Genomic DNA, 19,015 nt, shown 5'->3' with positions numbered 1-19,015 from the left:
AAGGTGGTAAACTTCCAAACTCATTCTATGAGGCCACCATCACCCTAATTCCAAAACCAGACAAAGATGCCACAAAAAAAGAAAACTACAGGCCAATATCACTGATGAACATAGATGCAAAAATCCTTAACAAAATTCTAGCAAACAGAATCCAACAACATATTAAAAAAATCATTCATCATGACCAAGTGGGCTTTATCCCAGGAATGCAAGGATTCTTTAATATCTGCAAATCAATCAATGTAATACACCACGTTAACAAATTGAAAGATAAAAACCATATGATTATCTCAATAGATGCAGAGAAAGCCTTTGACAAAATTCAACACCCGTTTATGATTAAAACTCTCCAGAAAGCAGGAATAGAAGGAGCATACCTCAGCATAATAAAAGCTATATATGACAAACCCACAGCAAGCATTACCCTCAATGGTGAAAAATTGAAAGCATTTCCCCTAAAATCAGGAACAAGACAAGGGTGCCCACTCTCACCACTGCTATTCAACATAGTTTTGGAAGTTTTGGCCACAGCAATCAGAGCAGAAAAAGAAGTAAAAGGAACCCAGATAGGAAAAGAAGAAGTGAAACTCTCGCTGTTTGCAGATGACATGATCCTCTACATAGAAAACCCTAAAGACTCTACCAGAAAATTACTAGAGCTAATCAACGAATATAGTAAAGTTGCAGGATATAAAATTAACACACAGAAATCCATTGCATTCCTATACACTAACAATGAGAAAACAGAAAGAGAAATTAAGGAAACAATGCCATTCACCATTGCAACAAAAAAAATAAAATACTTAGGAGTATATCTACCTAAAGAAACAAAAGACTTATACATAGAAAACTATAAAATGCTGATGAAAGAAATCAAAGAGGACACAAACAGAGGGAGAAATATACTGTGTTCATGGATTGGAAGAATCAATATTGTCAAAATGGCTATTCTCCCCAAAGCAATCTATAGACTCAATGCAATCCCTATTAAGCTACCAATGGTATTTTTCACAGAACTAGAACAAATAATTTCTCAATTTGTATGGAAATACAAAAAACCTCGAATAGCCAAAGTAATCTTGAGAAAGAAGAATGGAACTGGAGGAATCAACCTGCCTGACTTTAGGCTCTACTACAAAGCCACAGTCATCAAGACAGTATGGTACTGGCACAAAGACAAAAATATAGATCAATGGAACAGAATAGAAAGCCCAGAGATAAATCCACGAACCTTTGGTCACCTTATCTTCGACAAAGGAGACAAGGATATACAATAGAAAAAAGACAACCTCTTTAACAAGTGGTGCTGGGAAAACTGGTCAACCACTTGTAAAAGAATGAAACTAGAACACTTTCTAACACCATACACAAAAATAAACTCAAAATGGATTAAAGATCTAAATGTAAGACCAGAAACTATAAAACTCCTAGAGGAGAACATAGGCAAAACCCTCTCTGACATAAATCACAGCAGGATCCTCTATGACCCACCTCCCAGAATATTGGAAATAAAAGCAAAAATAAACAAATGGGACCTAATGAAACTTAAAAGCTTTTGCACAACAAAGGAAACTATAAGCAAGGTGAAAAGACAGTCCTCAGATTGGGAGAAAGTAATAGCAAATGAATCAACAGACAAAGTACTAATCTCAACAATATACAAGGAACTCCTGCAGCTCAATTCCAGAAAAATAAATGACCCAATCAAAAAATGGGCCAAAGAACTAAACAGACATTTCTCCAGAGAAGACATACAGATGGCTAACAAACACGAAAAGATGCTCAACATCACTCATCATCAGAGAAATGCAAATCAAAACCACAATGAGCTACCATTACACACCAGTCAGGATGGCTGCTATCCAAAAGTCTACAGGCAATAAATGCTGGAGAGGGTGTGGAGAAAAGGGAACCCTCTTACAGTGTTGGTGGGAATGCAAACTAGTACAGCCGCTATGGAGCACAGTGTGGAGATTTCTTAAAAAACTGGAAATAGAACTGCCATATGACCCAGCAATCCCACTTCTGGGCATACACACCGAGGAAACCAGATCTGAAAGAGACACGTGCACCCCAATGTTCATCGCAGCACTGCTTATAATAGCCAGGACATGGAAGCAGCCTAGATGCCCATCAGCAGACGAATGGATAAGGAAGCTGTTGTTACATACACACCATGGAATATTACTCAGCCGTTAAAAAGAATTCATTTGAATCAGTTCTAATGAGATGGATGAAACTGGAGCCCATTATACAGAGTGAAGTAAGCCAGAAAGATAAAGAACATTACAGCATACTAACACATATATATGGAATTTAGAAAGATGGTAATGATAACCCTATATGCAAAACAGAAAAAGAGACACAGATGTACAGAACAGACTTTTGGATTCTGTGGGAGAAGGCGAGAGTGGGATGTTTCGAGAGAACAGCATCGAAACATGTATATTATCTATAGTGAAACAGATCACCAGCCCAGGTTGGATGCATGAGACAAGTGCTCGGGCCTGGTGCACTGGGAAGACTCAGAGGGATTGGGTAAAGAGGGAGGTGGGAGGGGGGATTGGGATGGGGAATACATGTAAATCCATGGCTGATTCATGTCAATGTATGACAAAACCCACTACAATATTGTAAAGTAATTAGCCTCCAACTAATAAAAATAAATGAAAAAAAAAATAAAATGGTCAGAAATTAATTCTGAGTGGATATTTTGCATAAATAATGGGCATTAAAGTGAAGATTATTAAATAAAAGCTAGTATAATTATAACTTTACAAGTATAATAAATCTGGTCTGGCATAGGTGCTGACTATGAGGGCCAAAAGACAGGGAAAAGTCAATGATAACCCTGAGCTTTTAACTAGTTGTTGAAAGAAATAGAGATAATGTTCACTTCTTTCATTAAGACTTTGGAAAGGTGATGAGGCTTGAGTTTGAGGTGACTGTTAGATGTGATGGAATGTGGACAAAGCAGAGTGAGGAACTTACCAGTTGGGGGCCTAAAGATTTGGGCTCTAGCCCTGCCTTTGCTGGTCATGAGCAGGTTGACCTGCTGCCAAGGTGCTTGACATGTCTTGGTCTTCATTTCTGTGTCTAAAGACACTGAGAAGTACTGTTGCCAAGTGGTTTTCAAACCTGCAGGGTGCCATTGATTCTCTTAAGGGTGCTGGGGAGAAGAGTGCACTCTAGTCTAAGTAACCTAAACAACTACACTTTTAATCACATTTATCACACTTATTTTTAATTTGATTCTTTAAAAGTTTGAAAACTGATGGATCAGGCGATCTCTAAGGCCTCTTCCAGCTCTAAAATCCCCCGTCTCTTATTCTGCAATCTGAGTTTATAATCATCCAAAAGGGATAGAATTTGAATCTGCTAGGATGACTGAAAGTACTGAGAGCTCAAATGGTGGGCCATTTATTCCTAAGCAGTTAGAAGTTGTGAATTTAAGAAGGTCTCAGCCTGCACTAGGGCCTGTTCTTCATAGTGGGAGGGCCATAACAATATTCCTTCATGGATGGTAGCAGTTGTTTCTTAATTTCCTAACATCTTTCCAGGATCATGGCAGACTCCTTTCCAGTCAATGAAAAGATTCCTTGTTTAAATTGTTAATCTGCCTATCCTTGTAAATAGGCTGCCCTTTTCTTGGGTTTTCTTCCTTCCAAGAAATGTCTCTTCTGCCTCTTGTATGTGCATTTGAACACATATGTGTTTTCCATCTTTTTTTCCTCTCCACATTTCTCCGTTACATCCTGCTCAGCCAAAGACAGATTTTATGATTCAGTCTTCAAAGGGTGATTGACTCCATTCCAGCTCCCTACGGAACAATGTTTTATAGTCCACTAAATTTCAGGTTGGCTGGCAAGTGTGGAATGGAGTAGTTTTGGTTGGACTAAACCAGTACTGATGCATAAGAAACTTGAGTGAATTATGTCGTAAAAAAACTAATTTGAGACTAAGTTATCTGCCTGTCACTACCCCAAATAAAACTGAAGATATAGGTGAAACTGATAATGGGAAAGAAGTTTCCAAAAGTCATCTTAACTGATTATTTTGAGTGAGTGAGAAAATCTACACCCGATGAAACTCACTTCCCTGTAGGACTACCAGGACTCTAGGATTTTTTACTTGGTCATCATCTTGTGGTCAAAGAGCTATGTAGAATGGAATTGTTTATAAAAATCTTTCTGGAAGGATAGCATGTGGCTGCCATGGCAAGTGTTAAGATATAAAGGAAGGAGGAGAATCCTTAGGTACCTGGAAGAGATGTTAAGAAGGAACGTTTCTTCTCTCTGACATTCAGCATCAACCTCATTGTTTGCAGTTCTTCATGAGGAAGCAGCACACACTCTTGCATTGGCTGCAACTTGGCAGTTATAGCACATAGCACAGATGCCTGATGTATTGAATCAAGTTTACATGGAGCATCAAGTTTAAAAAAAAATGAATTCATTATAAATTCTGGCAGTTTTTATAGTATAATTAAAATGTCTAACAGGATACCTCTGGGAAACTAAATGCAGTTTTACTATTTATAGAGCCAGCAGAGGTAGTGTTTCTTGCCAACTTTCATATCTTATGACCTATAAATTGCTCTTAATAGCTAATCTGTCATCCAGTTTCTCAAACAAGAAAGCTTGTTTCCTTATTAATCTGTTAATTTGCATCTGCAAAGGACATTTACAAATTCTTGGTTTAAAAACATTGCTGTATTAATGCTGGGCATTATAAATAATTTATCACCTGTGATAGAAACTCTTAGGTCTAGGTAATAGATCTTTCTGACACTGTATTATTCTTCCAACCCTAATATAATTTTGATAAAAATAATTATTCTGAAAGCTCCTCTGGCCCTGTAACATTAGAAAAGGCTGACAGGTTACTCTGGAGAAGTTACAACCATCACTAACGGCCCTCTAGGCTCATAGTAATAGATTCAAACTAGCTATTCCAACTATGGTATTCAGTTCAGTTGCTCAGCCGTGTCCGACTCTTTGCGACCCTATGGACTGCAGCACTCCAGGCCTCCCTGTCTATCACCAGCTCTCGGAGCTTGCTCAAACTCAAGTCCATTGAATCTTTGATGCCATCCAATCATCTCATCCTCTGTCGTCCCCTTCTCCTCCTGCTTTCAGTCTTTCCCAGCGTCAGGGTCTTTTCAAATGAGTCAGCTCTTCTCATCAGGTGTCCAAAGTCATTGGAGTTTCAGCTTCAGCATCAGTCCTTCCAATGAACACTCAGGACTGATCTCCTTTAGTATGGACTGGTTGGATCTCCTTGCAGTCCAAGGGACTCTCAAGAGTCTTCTCCAACACCACAGTTCAAAAGCATCAATTATTCAACGCTCAGCTTTCTTTATAGTCCAACTGTCACATCCGTACATGACCACTGGAAAAACCATAGCTTTGACTAGACAGACCTTTGTTGGCAAAGTTATGCCTGTGCTTTTTAATATGCTGTCTCGAAGACTGCTAAAGATCATCTAATTAAAATTTTCCCTGTTTATGTGGTGTGTAAGTCTCTTCTTTAGGCTGTGATTGTGAGTTCACAATTCTGAGCGATCCCATTTCAGGAAGCTTTCTCCCTACCAAGAGCTTTAATATTTAACTGTTTTTTGTTTGTGTTTTGCTGACTTGTCTTCTCTTTGTTGCAATCCAAGGAGGATTTGTGGAAGCAGGAAACAAAACATGAAAGGGAAGAAATCAGAGTAATGAGAGGATTAGGATCCTATCATCTGCTGAAGCCAGGGCAGACTTTGTACCTATTATGGGATTCTATCTGGCTGTTAAAAGGAGGCTCTGTATTAAATCATAAGCTTCCTGGTGACTGAAAAAAAAAGGTAAACATGACCACTTATAAGATTCACATTTTTCTGAAGATAAAACCATAGCAACTGTTTTGTAGAAGCATTGACTCGGAAGGAAATTTTACCATTGATTCTTATGAAGATGACATCAGATGGTATCATGGACAGTGTCCTCAACAATATAGATTATACATTTTTTATTATTTTGTCTGGTTGGTTTTGTGTGACTATTGAGTAAGCAACTCTGAACATTAGTGATTATTGTAACTTTTTGTACAGAACTACTTCATCAGCTCAATTGCTGACCAAGGGTAGATTTTTCAGGCTGTGGTACATTCATTATATAGAGAGTGGATGTCATTTAAGATTGTAGGGAGTGTATAGACCCTGCAGAACATGACGCAGTCTTCTCTTTCTACAGGTTTGTATTTGGTTGGCTATTAATTCCTCCTAAATTGATCTGCAGTGTGGGTAAATTACTACCAAGTAGACCCTTGTATTTGGGTCTACAGATTAATATAGATTTTTAAAGATTAGCTAAGTTTCTGTATTTAGTATCCAGTTCTCCTCAAATTTAGTTTTTCTAGAAAAATGACTAAAATTCCATCATGTAAAAACCTATGGTAATTCAAATAATTGAACCACTAGATAGATAGTGCTAACTATAGTTATAGTGACTGGAGCATGAAAATGATTAATTTATACTCAGTATTGTGGTTAGGGTAGACGAGGTTATGCTGCAATAGTAGTCAGTTCCCAAATCTTAGTGCCTAATTTCTTGTGCCCACTGTGTGTGTGTTATAAATCTGCCAGGGCTCTATTCCACAATGCTGTGATTGTCACTTGAAGTTCAGTTCAGATGGAGCAGTGTGTAGCAAGGAGAAGAGGAAATGTGGTGAAGCCTGCGCTGGTTCTTAAAGCTTTACATGGATGTGAGCACATTTATTGGCCAAAGAAAGTTGCATTGCCACTCTTACCTGACTTCTTGCAGGCAAGGATGTGCAGTCTCACCTGCTTTGACGCAGAGATGCCAGCAAACTTGTGAATATCCCTAAAGTGAAGTGAAGTGAAGTCGCTCAGTCGTGTCCGACTCTTTGCAACCCCGTGGACTGTAGCCCACCAGGTTCCTCCGTCCATGGGATTCTCCAGGCAAAAATATCCCTAAAGGCTACCCTAATATCATGGCCGGTGGGGGCGGGGGTCAGGGTGGGGAGTTAGTCGCTAAGTCGTGTCTGACCCTTGCAGCCTCATGGACTGTGGCCCATCAGGCTCCTCTGTCCATGAGATTTTCCAGGCCAGAATACTGGAGTGGGCTGGCATTTCCTTCTCCACCCTTGTATCATTAGTGCCTAACGTAGAACTTATTGTATTCTAATTAGTCATTATTTTAGTTAAACATGTTGTTACTACCGGTCTCCCTCCTTTTCAGCTACTTTGTGGAAATATGTGAAAGTATGAATCTGATCCTGTCAGTCTCCTGCTTAAATGTGTGGTTGTTATTGCCCCATGGGTGGGTCATAAATTCTTCAGTAGAGGCTAAACTGCGTGTATGAGCATGAGAGCTAGAGTTTGAAGTCTGTGGATGTGAACCCTGGCTTTGCTATTAGTTGTGTATTTTTAGGTATGTCATTTTATCTGAGTCTAGAATTTAGTAGACTCACAAATGGATTTAGTAATAACACACTTAGGAGGGTTTGTATAATGATTAAATGAAATAACATACATGGAATATATTTTAGATTTTATAAATTGATAGAATTCATCCAAACTTACCTTTTATAGACTTCTCTCCAGTACCATCCCCACTCCCAGGTCTAACTGGTTTTTTGGTCTCTAGTCACTACACACTCTGTCATACTTCATGCCTTTGCTTGTGCTGTTTCCATTTCCTAGAATTGCCCACTCCCCCAGTGAGGAAAAATCCAATTTATTTATTAATTTTTTAACTAATAGACTTCATTTTTAGAGCAATTGTAGATTTACAGAGAATTGAACAGATAGTACAGAGAGTTCTCACATTCCGTCTCTTTTCCCACTCAGTTTCCCCTCTTAGTAACATCTTACACTAATGTGGTACATTTGTTACAATTGAAAAACCAATAGTTAATATATTATTATTAACTGAAGTTCATAATTTATGCTAGGGTTCACTGTTGGTGTTACACAACCTGTGTTTTGACCAACATGTGCTGCACTGTGTACATAATTATAATGTCATGCAGAACGGTCTCATGGCCCTGAACCCCTGTGCTATATCCTCTCCCCCCACTGAAACCACTGATCCTTTTGCTTTCTCTGTAGTTTTGCCTTTTCCAGAGGGTCATATAGTTGGGATTACGGCTTGATAGATCATTTCTTTTTAGTGCTGAATAATATTCCATTCTAAAGATATACCAGGTTTTATTTATCTGTTCACCTATTGAAAGACATCTTGGTTGCTTCCAGCTTTTAACCATTATGAACGAAGGTGTTGCAGACATACATGTGCACGTTTTTAGGTGGACATAAGTATTCATTTCCTTAAGGTAAATACTTGGGAGCATGATTACTGGATCATATGCTATGAGTATGTTTGTAGGAAATGACCCAAATATTTTCCAAGGTGGCTATCCCATTTTGTGTTCCCATTAGCAGTCAGTGAGAGTTGCTATTGCTCACATCCTTACCAGGATTTGATGTTGTCAGTTATGTTGGATTTTCACTGTTCTGATAGGTGTGTAGTGGTATCTCGTTGTTTTAACTTGCAGTTCTCTGATGATACATGATGCGGGCATCTTTTCATATGCTTCTTTGCCATCTATTTATAGTCAGCCCTCCATATCCATGGGTTCTGCATCTATAGATTCAACAAACCACAGGTTAAAAATATTTGGGAAAAAAAAATCCAGAAAGTTCCAAAAAGCAAAATTTGAATTTATCACGCACCAGTGACTCTTTACCTCGCATTTACATTATGTGTGCTGTGCTTAGTTGCTAACTCATGTCCATCTCTTTGCAACCCAGGTGGACTGTAGCCCGCCAGGCTCCTCTGTCCATGGGGATTCTCCAGGCAAGAATACTGGAGTGGGTTGCCATGCCCTCCTCCAGGGGATATTCCCAACCCAGGGATTGAACCCAGGTCTCCTGCATTGCAGGTGTATTCTTTACCAACTGTGCCACCAGGGAAGCCCAATTTATATTATATTAGGCATTATAAGTCATCTACAGTTAATTTAAAGAATATGGGAACATGTGCATAGGTTATATGTACATGCAGGGACTTGAGCATGCACAGGTGTTGGTACCTGCTAGAATCCTGGATCCAGTGCCTTGCGGATACTGAAGACAACTCTATCTTCTTTGGTGAAGTGTATTTTCAGGTTTTTTGTCCATTTTAAAGTTGGATTGTTTTCTTGTTGTGTTTTAAGGGTTTTTGTTTGTTTGTTTGAATGTTTGATATATTTTGGATACAGATACAAGTCCTTTGCCAGATAAATGTTTTGCAAATATCTTCTCCCAACTTGTAGCTTGTCTTCTCAGTCTCCTAGCCATATTCTTCACTGAGCACAATTGTTAATTTTAATGAAATCCAACTTAGTAATTTTTTCTTTCACGGGTTATGCCTTTGGTGTTTTATCTATAAATTAATTGCCAAACTCCAGGTCCCCTAGAATTTCTCTTATCTTTAACAAGTTTTACAGTTCTCCATTTTACATGTACTGTGATCCATTTTGAGTCAGTTTGTATGCAAGGTGTAAAGTCTGTGTCTAGATTCGCTTTCTTTGCATCTGGATGTCCAGTTGTTCCAGCACCATTTTTTGAAAAGACTGTCCTTTCACCTTTGAATTACTTTTGCTCAGTTGTCAAAATTAGTTGATTCTGTTTGTGTAAGTCTAGAGAGTTTTCTTGAGTATATGAGTGACCACCCAAAAAGACCCCAGACACTCTAGTATCTTTGTCAGTTTTGACCACTCAAAGTCCTTTTACCAGCATTTTGCATTGCATATACCAATGACTCTAAAATGCCCTGGAGTAAAGGGTGAATTTTCTTACGCCTACTTCAGCAGAAGAGTTTCAACTGTGGTGTGGAGAAGACTCTTGAGAGTCCCTTGGACTGCAAGGAGATCCAACCAGTCCATCCTAAAGGCGATCAGTCCTGGGTGTTCATTGGAAGGACTGATGCTGAAGCTGAAACTCCAATACTTTGGCCACCTCATGCGAAGAGTTGACTCATTGGAAAAGATCCTGATGCTGGGAGGGATAGGGGGCAGGAGGGAAAGGGGACGACAGAGGATGAGATGGCTGAATGGCATCACCAACTCGATGGACATGAGTTTGAGTAAACTCCGGGAGTTGGTGATGGACAGGGAGGCCTGGTGTGCTGCGATTCATGGGGTTGCAAAGAGTCAGACATGACTGAGCGACTGAACTGACTGACTGACTGATTATGAGTAATATGCTTTAGCATATGAAGATAATAACCCTTCCCATCATCAGTGGGACAAGATTCTTGTGTTGTCTTTTTAGTTTTGGTAACATAATGTCATGTTCTATTTTCTGGTCATCTGTCTTCTACCCCATCTTTGAAATGAGACCCCCTGGGTCAGGAAGATCCCCAGGAGAAGGGAATGGCAACCCACTCCAGTATTCTTGCCTGGAGAATCCCATGGACAGAGGAGCCTGGAGAGCTATAGTCCATGGGGTCGCAAAGAGTCAGATATGACTGAGTAATTGACACTAAGTGAGTGTTGTCTTGGTTAGGGTAGGTAAATAAATGAAAATTAAACATTTTGAGCATCTTCTGTGAGCCCTGAAAAGGGCTCTTTACAATTTCTATCTTACATTGTATTCACCAGAGCACTGCGAAATATCAGTATTCCCATTTACATATGAAGAAACTGAGGCTCAGAGATGTGGCATAACTTGTGCAATATTACGTAGTTTTTCCTTTGAACCCGTGCATGCCTGATTCCAGAGTCTGTCCCTATTCTTCTCCATCCCTCTGCCTCTTGGGTTGCAGGTGGTTAACCCAATGCCTTGGGTTCATGGGCACTGAACTGGCAGGGGATGCAAGGTGTGTGTGGATTGGGACAGTAAAGATGAAAAAGTGTATTTCTGGCACTAGTTGTGGGAGTATTTCCCCTGTTCTTAAAACTATATGTAATTAATCAGCAATTACGTCAAATATCCTCTATATGTGTGTTTAATCATCCCACAAAATATAACCCTTATGAAAATACATACAATAAGGGGAAAAACATTCTAGCTGTGAAGGAAAGCATGTTTAATTCCACAAAATAATGTTTAATAGTAGTTATCATCACTGTGGTTATAGTTAGGGTAGTTTTGTTGTTGTTCAGTCGTTAAGTCATGTCCAACTTTTTGCAACCCAGGTAGTTTTAGACTTTGTCTATTTTATGTCCTAAACTGAAAGTCCTTAAAGGTGGTTTGAAAAAATATGAGCAAATTTCCTTTTCTAGCTTCATGTCCCGTGAAAGGACTCGTCAGGTGCAGTTCTTCTGCAGATACTCAGGTCACAGAGCAAGGGGTAATGACTCTTGTGTGTGAAGTCTGCAGCTGGAAATCATGCTTTGGCAAGAACATGAGTAATTTATCTTTTGTAAAAAGAGAAAAGTGTTGTCTTATTCCAACCGGATAGTTTGTTAGCATAACTGTTTGTGTGCATTTTGATATTCAAATACAGATGTTCCAAAATGTTTCCACTGTGGGAAGCAGCTGCCGCTATTCTAGCACAGAAATCTCAATGAGATTAATATACAAAGGCAGTGTGAACCTTAGTGGCAAGTACAGCATCTGCTTGATGTGGGGCTTGTGAGTCCCCTAGATAGTGGGTCTTCATATTCTCGTTAACAGCCTGAAACTATTGTTTCAGATCTAAGCTTGTTCTGAAGGAACAGGAACAAAGATAAATGATTAATTTGTAATTCACTTAGCTGATAAATATCATCACATGTTATTTACCCAGCGGCTGTAAAACACTGGCCTTCATTTCCAGTGGCAACTGATAGGAATATAGATGTTTGGTCACAATGACTGATGTTTTCAGTGCTGTTACTAGCTTCTGCTCTGGTAGCAGAGCTCAGCCCTGCCAGCTTGCAGTCATAAAACATCCATCCACACCTTAGTGATGTGTTTACGGAGAACTTCACAGTTTAATCAGGACACTTGCATGTACTGCTTCATCTGATCCCATCTTAACCCTGAGAAGTACACATGCTGTCATTATCAGAACAGTTTACATACAAAGAAAACACAGGTGAAGAAGTTGAATGACTTACCAGGGTGACAGACAGGGCCTCTGACTCTAAATCCTGTTCCATTCCTATACTACATCAAGCAGCCTTTCTCATTTCGGAGGCTGTGATGTGTGCTTCACAGACTATATTGTCCTGTCTGGAGCTGCCGGTTTCCAGGACACCCTCGTGAGGAGTCGCAGCCTGATGGTGCTGCCTGCGACTGGCAGGTGCCAGGGAAGAGCTAATGCAGTCACTCTTCCCTCTTTCCCTCACACCCCAGAAGGGAAACGCCCCAGTACTCCCTTTCCTTATGTTCAGGAGAGCTTGAGCAAATGAGCCCAAGTCTCTCTCTCTGAGCTCTGTCTCTCTGGCATTTACAGAAATGAAGAACCAGAAGCAGAAGATCCCTGGGCTGTCATTTGGAGTTGCCATAAACCAGAAGTTTCTAAGAACAGTGACGCCTGGGGTGCTGTGCCTGCCCCAGGCCTTATAAATCTATTCCCTGCAGTGTTCAAGGGCTCATTGCCTCCAACCAGACCTACTGTTTGGAATTATCTAGTGAATTATTTATGGTTTATACATTTGACAGAGGCTCATGGCTAAGTTTGAAAACACTCAGTTCCTGGCTTACTGCTGGGTCCTAGAAACATCTGTCTGGAAAACTGAGGCTCAGAAAATTGAAGTTTCTAAAGATCCCAGAACTAGGAAACAGCAGTACAGTTTTGAACCACGTGCATCTGATTCCAAGTTACACTAGCTCCAGAGTGAAAGAGCCATGTGTTTTACTTTGAGAGCAACAAAGATTTGCAGATGGGAGGGTCTGTGGACTGTGTTCTCTCTAGCCCCACTTGGGCACAGAAGGACCCCTGAGAGTAAGGAGGGGAGGGCCAGTTACAGAAGGAAAAGAGAGAGACTGAGCCCCTGGGCCTGTGGCAAGGAGGATAGAAGCTCATTGCGCATGAGGTGGGGAGTTGTGAGCAGTAGAAAGGCCCGTGTGCAATGTGCTGACATGAAGTCTTAACCTCTGATCCCAAAGAGGTTCCCAAAGTAGGAACCAGAGGCCAGTTCACGTCCAAGTGGCATGCTCTTGGATGACATCATTGCTGCTTCTGCCAGAATCACATTGCTGCAGGATTGTGATGTTCACTGAATTGTTTCTGCTCTCTACCACTCAGAAAAAAAAAAAAGTACATTTCTAAGTGTTTATTTCCTCTCTGTTTTCCTCAGTCTTTTTGTTGGACCATCTGTGAAATGATAAAAGCAGCTTAAAGCTGTATGGAACCTTTGGCAAATATACAATTTGCAAGCATCATGAAGATAGGTCAGTCTCAAGTCTTTATTTCAGAGGCAAAGAAATAAGGTAGCAGATCACTCACAGCTATAAAATATTAGTAAATGTGTTCTGAAGCACACAGATGTGGAACACATCTGATAAAACAGTGCCCTCACTCCAAGGTGGGATGGCCTTCCCTAGCCTGGGGGCCCACGTGAAGATTGCTTGCCCATTTGTGACAGAGTTTGTTTTACCATTTGTTCTGCCAGGATCACATGTTCATGGTAGAGGGAGGGAGCGTCCCAAAGAAAGGGGGCTACATGGCTCCAGCTGTAGGTTTGGTAAAAGGGAGGGGAGGACAGGCAAGTTGCTGAATGAAAAGAAGGGCAGGAAACATGCACTGTAACTTCCTTTTATGTCTCTGCAAAGGAGTTAGAATAGAGGTGAGAATCTAAGACTGTCTGCACTTAGTAAGATTCTAGAACCCATGTAACATCTCCTTAGTTATATTTGTTTCCCTTTGGTTCACTATACCAATTAAGAGGCATTTTCATTAAAACCCTTAAGACAAAAAAGAGGTCATGTTCTTTTCTTTAGACAAGAACTGCTCGAGTGGCAAGCAGTGTGAGGCGACTGGGAAGATAGCATCTTTCTGCAAAGAGGCTGAGGCCAAAAGAGGCTAGAGATGAGAACAGCAGAGTGCAAAGCACTAAAGGGGTGGGGTCCCGTGGGGACCACCCCATTCAGAGATGTAGTTGTAACTCTGTCGTTTTCCTCTGGTTCTCATCTCATCTAAGCCCTCCACCATAGCCAGCACTGATGAAGTCGCACTGAGGGGGCAAAGATAAGAGGACAGGACCCTCCAGTGGGTCCTGGGTCACAGAATTATCAGCCATCATTCTTGATATCTCCCTTGCTGCTAGTGTATCCATCGCTTTGGGAGAAGACAAGAATTGAGAAATGCCCAGGAGTGCAAAGAGCCGTGCATGGAGTTTCCTATGAATGTCCTGTGTTATATTACATGTAATAATTAATTTTGATTTTCTTCAACATTTTCTTCTAACTGCAGAGGTTAATAGCTATTAACAGAGATATAATATCACAATATTAAAAATGTCAGGTCTTTAAGATGAAGGTTATATGACACACAACCTGTTTCTGTGAGATTCGGTATTGGAAGTTACTGATTGAATTGCCATTGTCAGTTATTAGGAACTTGCTGAGTGGAAGCACTGTTTTTCAGTTCTGCATAGGTCTGCAGACCTCTGATAGAGACACTACTGGAAATTGTATTGGATGGTTACAGGCAAACTCTCAAACATTTTATTTGCTGAAACAAACCAAAGCCATTTTCTGACATGCTTTCTTTTCTCTTCCTTATCCTTTCTCTCCAGGCAGCTTCATCAGCCCTGAGCAGTCTGGGTCACGTGTACACAGCCATTGGAGATTACCCCAATGCACTGGCCAGTCACAAACAGTGTGTTCTTCTTGCCAAGCAATCCAAAGATGAGCTTTCTGAAGCCCGAGAACTCGGCAACATGGGAGCTGTGTATATTGCCATGGGTGACTTTGAGAATGCTGTGCAGTGCCATGAGCAGCATCTGAAGATAGCCAAGGACCTGGGGAACAAGCGAGAAGAGGCCCGGGCCTACAGCAATCTGGGCAGTGCCTATCACTACAGGAGGAACTTTGACAAGGCCATGTCTTACCACAACTATGTGCTGGAGCTGGCGCAGGAGCTGATGGAGAAGGCCATTGAGATGCGGGCCTATGCTGGCCTGGGCCACGCTGCCAGGTGCATGCAGGATTTGGAGAGGGCTAAACAGTATCACGAGCAGCAGCTGGGCATCGCTGAGGATCTCAAGGACCGGGCTGCAGAGGGGCGTGCTTCCTCCAACCTGGGTAAGGACAGGCTTTCTTGCGGCACTGGGGTCAGGGCCACAGACTGGGAATTGCTGGAGTGACCCGCTGTCTTTGACAGCAATCTGTGTGTTTATATTCAGTAGTCCTCATTGCTTGTGTTACATTTTTCCTTCAGCTATGTTTCCTTGAAGCCTGCCTGCTCTAAGTCACAGGATCCTTTCTGTCATCCCAGCGCTGTGAGCATTAGAATGCTGAAATACTGGAAAAGCAAAACACCCCAACCTTTTAATCTGTCTAGAGAGAAGAGTGAGCAGATTTATCTAATTAGAGAGAAGGGGAATGAAATGCAGATGCAAAGCTATGTTTGGTTTAAATGAAAGGGAAACTGCTAGGAAGTCATTAATGGGAGGGAATTTGAGAGGATTTTTGTTTAGAAAGATTTCTTTACTTGGTGACTTTAACACAAAGGAAATGTATTTTTTCCTCTCAATGTATGTATATTCACAAATGATATTGATAGTATTAGTGTAAATGTACAAATTTTTTCTTTGGAAAAATTTAAGTAAGAAATTTGCAGTGTGTTTTGCTACACACACTGGGTTGGGCACGATGTTTGTTTGGGCTTTTCTATAACATCTTATGAATGAATTTTTTGGCCTCTCCATATTTGGTTACAGTTAAGACCTTTATATATTTGGATGAATTTATAAGGAATGGTAAGAGGTGGTGAGTATTAGTATCTGGCTACTTCTTAGAGGATATTGGTAGCTTTTCTCTGTACCCAAGCAGATGTGGGTACATAATGAACCAAGAGAACAGATGTGTTCAGAGGTATAAGCTGAAGTCATCCCTGAGCCTGGAGCCTATGGTTCGTGCCACAGGAACTCAGGGTGGGGAGAGGACAGGGAGACAGTGAACTTGTTGGTACCAGTGTATGCTTAGCATAGCGGCAATGCAGGGTAAAACTCAGTCCCCTTTCCTTATGTGACCTACAAAACCCTGCTTCTCTTCATAGAACTTTGGCACTGCTTCTTCCTCCCCTCTGCCTCCACTTACTGCAACCATACGTTTCAGTAATATATATGGTTGTTAGAATAAGTCTAACAAATCCCTGAAGATGACACTGAAGATGAGATCAGAATGAGAACCTGGAGAGTCTGATAAAAACCGTAGAAATAAGTTCTTGGTATTATATATTCATTCAATTCATTCAACAAATTTCAATTATTTATTGAATCATTACTGTGTGCTGAATCCTGGAATAATTGCCTTAAGTGATAGAGAAGTTTGAAAAAAAAAGCCTTGCCCTCAAATAACTTATAATTTAGTTGGTAAAATAAGACTAATACATAGGGGCAGCAGCAGACTCCCTACAAAGCAGAGTTAATGATGTTGTGTTGCCATGAAATTCCCAGAAGGGAATCCCTGAGGAGTGGGAATAGTCTGGAAGGCTTCTTGGAGGGCATGACACCAAGGTGAACCTTGAAGAATAGCTGAGATTTGGCCAGAAATGGGATGGCATTGATGGCAAGGGGTATGTGATACAAGGAATTTGATACAATAGGTGGGCCTATCTGAGGGATGGTGGCATGATTAGCCTTCAGGAATGTGCTAGAGGATGGTAAAAGATTATAAGATTATTATGAAAAGTAGGCAAGGAACTGCTAGCGAACAGGAACTCCTGAAGATTTTGAAATGTAGGAGGGAGAACACTGACTAGTTGTTTAAAGAAGACAAGTTGAGCAGTGGCATTAGGAGAGGTTGGAGGGCTTGGAACCTGGAGTGCAGAAGTCTGTGCCTGTTGTACAGTTCATCTTATGTCAGAAATCTATCGTTTTGATTAGTTGTATTTTCCAAAGACTTCGTTCATCTAAATTGTTGGATGGATTGGCATAAAGTTGTCTGTAATACTTCTGTATTTTCCTTTTAATGCTAGTAGGATATGCCCTGTTTCATTTCTGTTATTGGTAGTTTGTGTTCTGTACCTGTACAACAACCCCGTCACCCTTTCTAGATTATTCTAACTAGAGATTTATCAATTTTCTTGATCTTTTTAAAGAACCAACTTTTGTTGGTGTTAATTTTGTTTCTATTGCTCGTCTTATTTTTTAATTTCATTTTTCTGGTCTCATTTTTAGTATTTTCTTTCCGTCACTTTCTTTGGGTCCTCTTCCTAGCCTCTTAAGGTTGAAATTTAGGTCATTGATTTTAGACCTTTCTTATTTCTTTTTTTTTTCCTTTCTTATTTCTAATACAAGAATTAAAAAATATAAAATTTCTTCTTATCACTGATTTAGCTGCATCCAATAATTTTTGATATGTTTTTGCTTTCATTGGGTTTAAATTATTTTCCAAAATATTTTGTGATTTCCCTCTAAACCCTGTGTTGTTTGGAAGTGCTGTTTAAAACATTTGGGATTTTCCTAGATACTTTATTGTTATCAAATTCTAGTTTAATTCCATTGTAGTCAGAGAACATACTTTGTAGTATTGCAATAGGTGTCTCTGCAGGTGCTGTTTTGGTCAAGGTATTGATGGTTATATATTGTTAGCATCCACTGTCTGGCATGGCCAATGCCCTCAGGTAAACAAAGACTCTTAGACTGGGCAGTCTAAGAGGCTTATAGAGTGCCTCTGAGAGCCAAGGGTAAAGGCTGGACCTCTCTGGGCAAGGTTAATTCTTTATTGAGTAAGTGCGTATTAAAATTTAGATATAATATTTTTTAGCTCTAAAATTTCCGTTTGGTTCATTTAATTAACAGTTCAGTTTTCTGAAGATTTATGTGTTTATTCATTACATGTATATTTTCCTTCTCATAGGCAGCCCTAGTTATTACAAAAGCTTATAAAATCTCATCTTCTAGTTCCATGTGGGTCATCTCAGAGTTACACCCTTTTGATTGCCTGTTGTTGTCATTATTTTTTAGTAGCTTGATTGAGGTGTAATTCACACAGCATACTATTTATCCCTTTAAGGTGTGTGATTCAGTGGTTTGTAGTGTAGTCACGGAGTTGTGCATCGATTGCCTTTTGTTTCGAGTTGTTAGTCACATTTTAGTGTACTTTTTGATATGAATTATATCCAACATTGTCAGTGATATTTTAGAAACACTCTGGATTCTGATATATTTTTCTTAACAGTATTGACATTTGTTGTTGTTTTACCAGTTAACTTAGTTCAAACTCCAGATTCTGTCTTCCCTGTGATTTCAGGCAGCTGAAATCTCTGTTCAGTCTTTCAGCTTTCATGGAGCTGCTTAGATCCCAGGTGCTCAGGCAGTAAAGAATCTACCTGTAATGCAGGAGACCTGGGTTTGATCCCTGGGTTGGGAAGATCCCCTGAGAAGGGAATGGCAACCCACTCCAGTAATCTTGCCTGGAGAATCCCATGGACAGAGAAGTCTGGCAGGCCCCAGTCCATAGGGGTCACAAAGAGTCGGACATGACTGAGTGACTAACACACACACACATGTGTATTTCATGAGTTAAACAGAGATTTGTGTAGAATTTATACTCAGAATTCAAGGCTCCCCACTGTGACTCTCTCTGGGATTTTGCCTTTGTGTTTTCAAACCAGAAAGATGGTGTATATATACTTGAGTTTTAGCCTCACCGCATAGCTCTGATGGGGTTTGCCGTCAGGTCCCTGCCACCACAAAATGCCCTGTGGCATTTCAAAAATGGGAAGCTGACCTAATGCTCTTCCCTTCCGCAGAGAGTCAACTCCAACCTTGCTCACAGTCTCTCATCGCTTTTGGTTGCCCTCCAGTGTTTCTGGGTAAGTTCCTTCCCTCTCCACACCTGCCCCCTGCCCCCTGTCAGACTCCGTTATCT

General features: G+C 40.4%; 1 protein-coding gene across 5 annotated transcripts in view; it reads left to right on the top strand.

The window, feature by feature from the left end:
* TTC28 (tetratricopeptide repeat domain 28) overlaps positions 1-19,015 on the top strand; it is a 563,147-nt gene that overhangs the window by 390,782 nt on the left and 153,350 nt on the right. For 4 of the 5 annotated variants that reach the window (XM_070475504.1, XM_020876676.2, XM_070475505.1 and 1 more), the window contains one exon: positions 14,713-15,220. In XM_070475504.1, coding sequence (XP_070331605.1) covers positions 14,713-15,220 — 508 coding nt within the window. Of the gene's footprint in view, positions 1-14,712; positions 15,221-18,875; positions 18,960-19,015 lie in introns of those variants that run through there. The other variant, XM_070475507.1, reaches the window with a different exon arrangement.

Source organism: Odocoileus virginianus, chromosome 12, assembly GCF_023699985.2.
Source record: "Odocoileus virginianus isolate 20LAN1187 ecotype Illinois chromosome 12, Ovbor_1.2, whole genome shotgun sequence".
In the NCBI taxonomy this organism is placed as follows: domain Eukaryota; kingdom Metazoa; phylum Chordata; class Mammalia; order Artiodactyla; family Cervidae; genus Odocoileus; species Odocoileus virginianus.
Note: the sequence above shows the minus strand (reverse complement) of the source record. Positions and strands in the feature narration are given on the sequence as shown.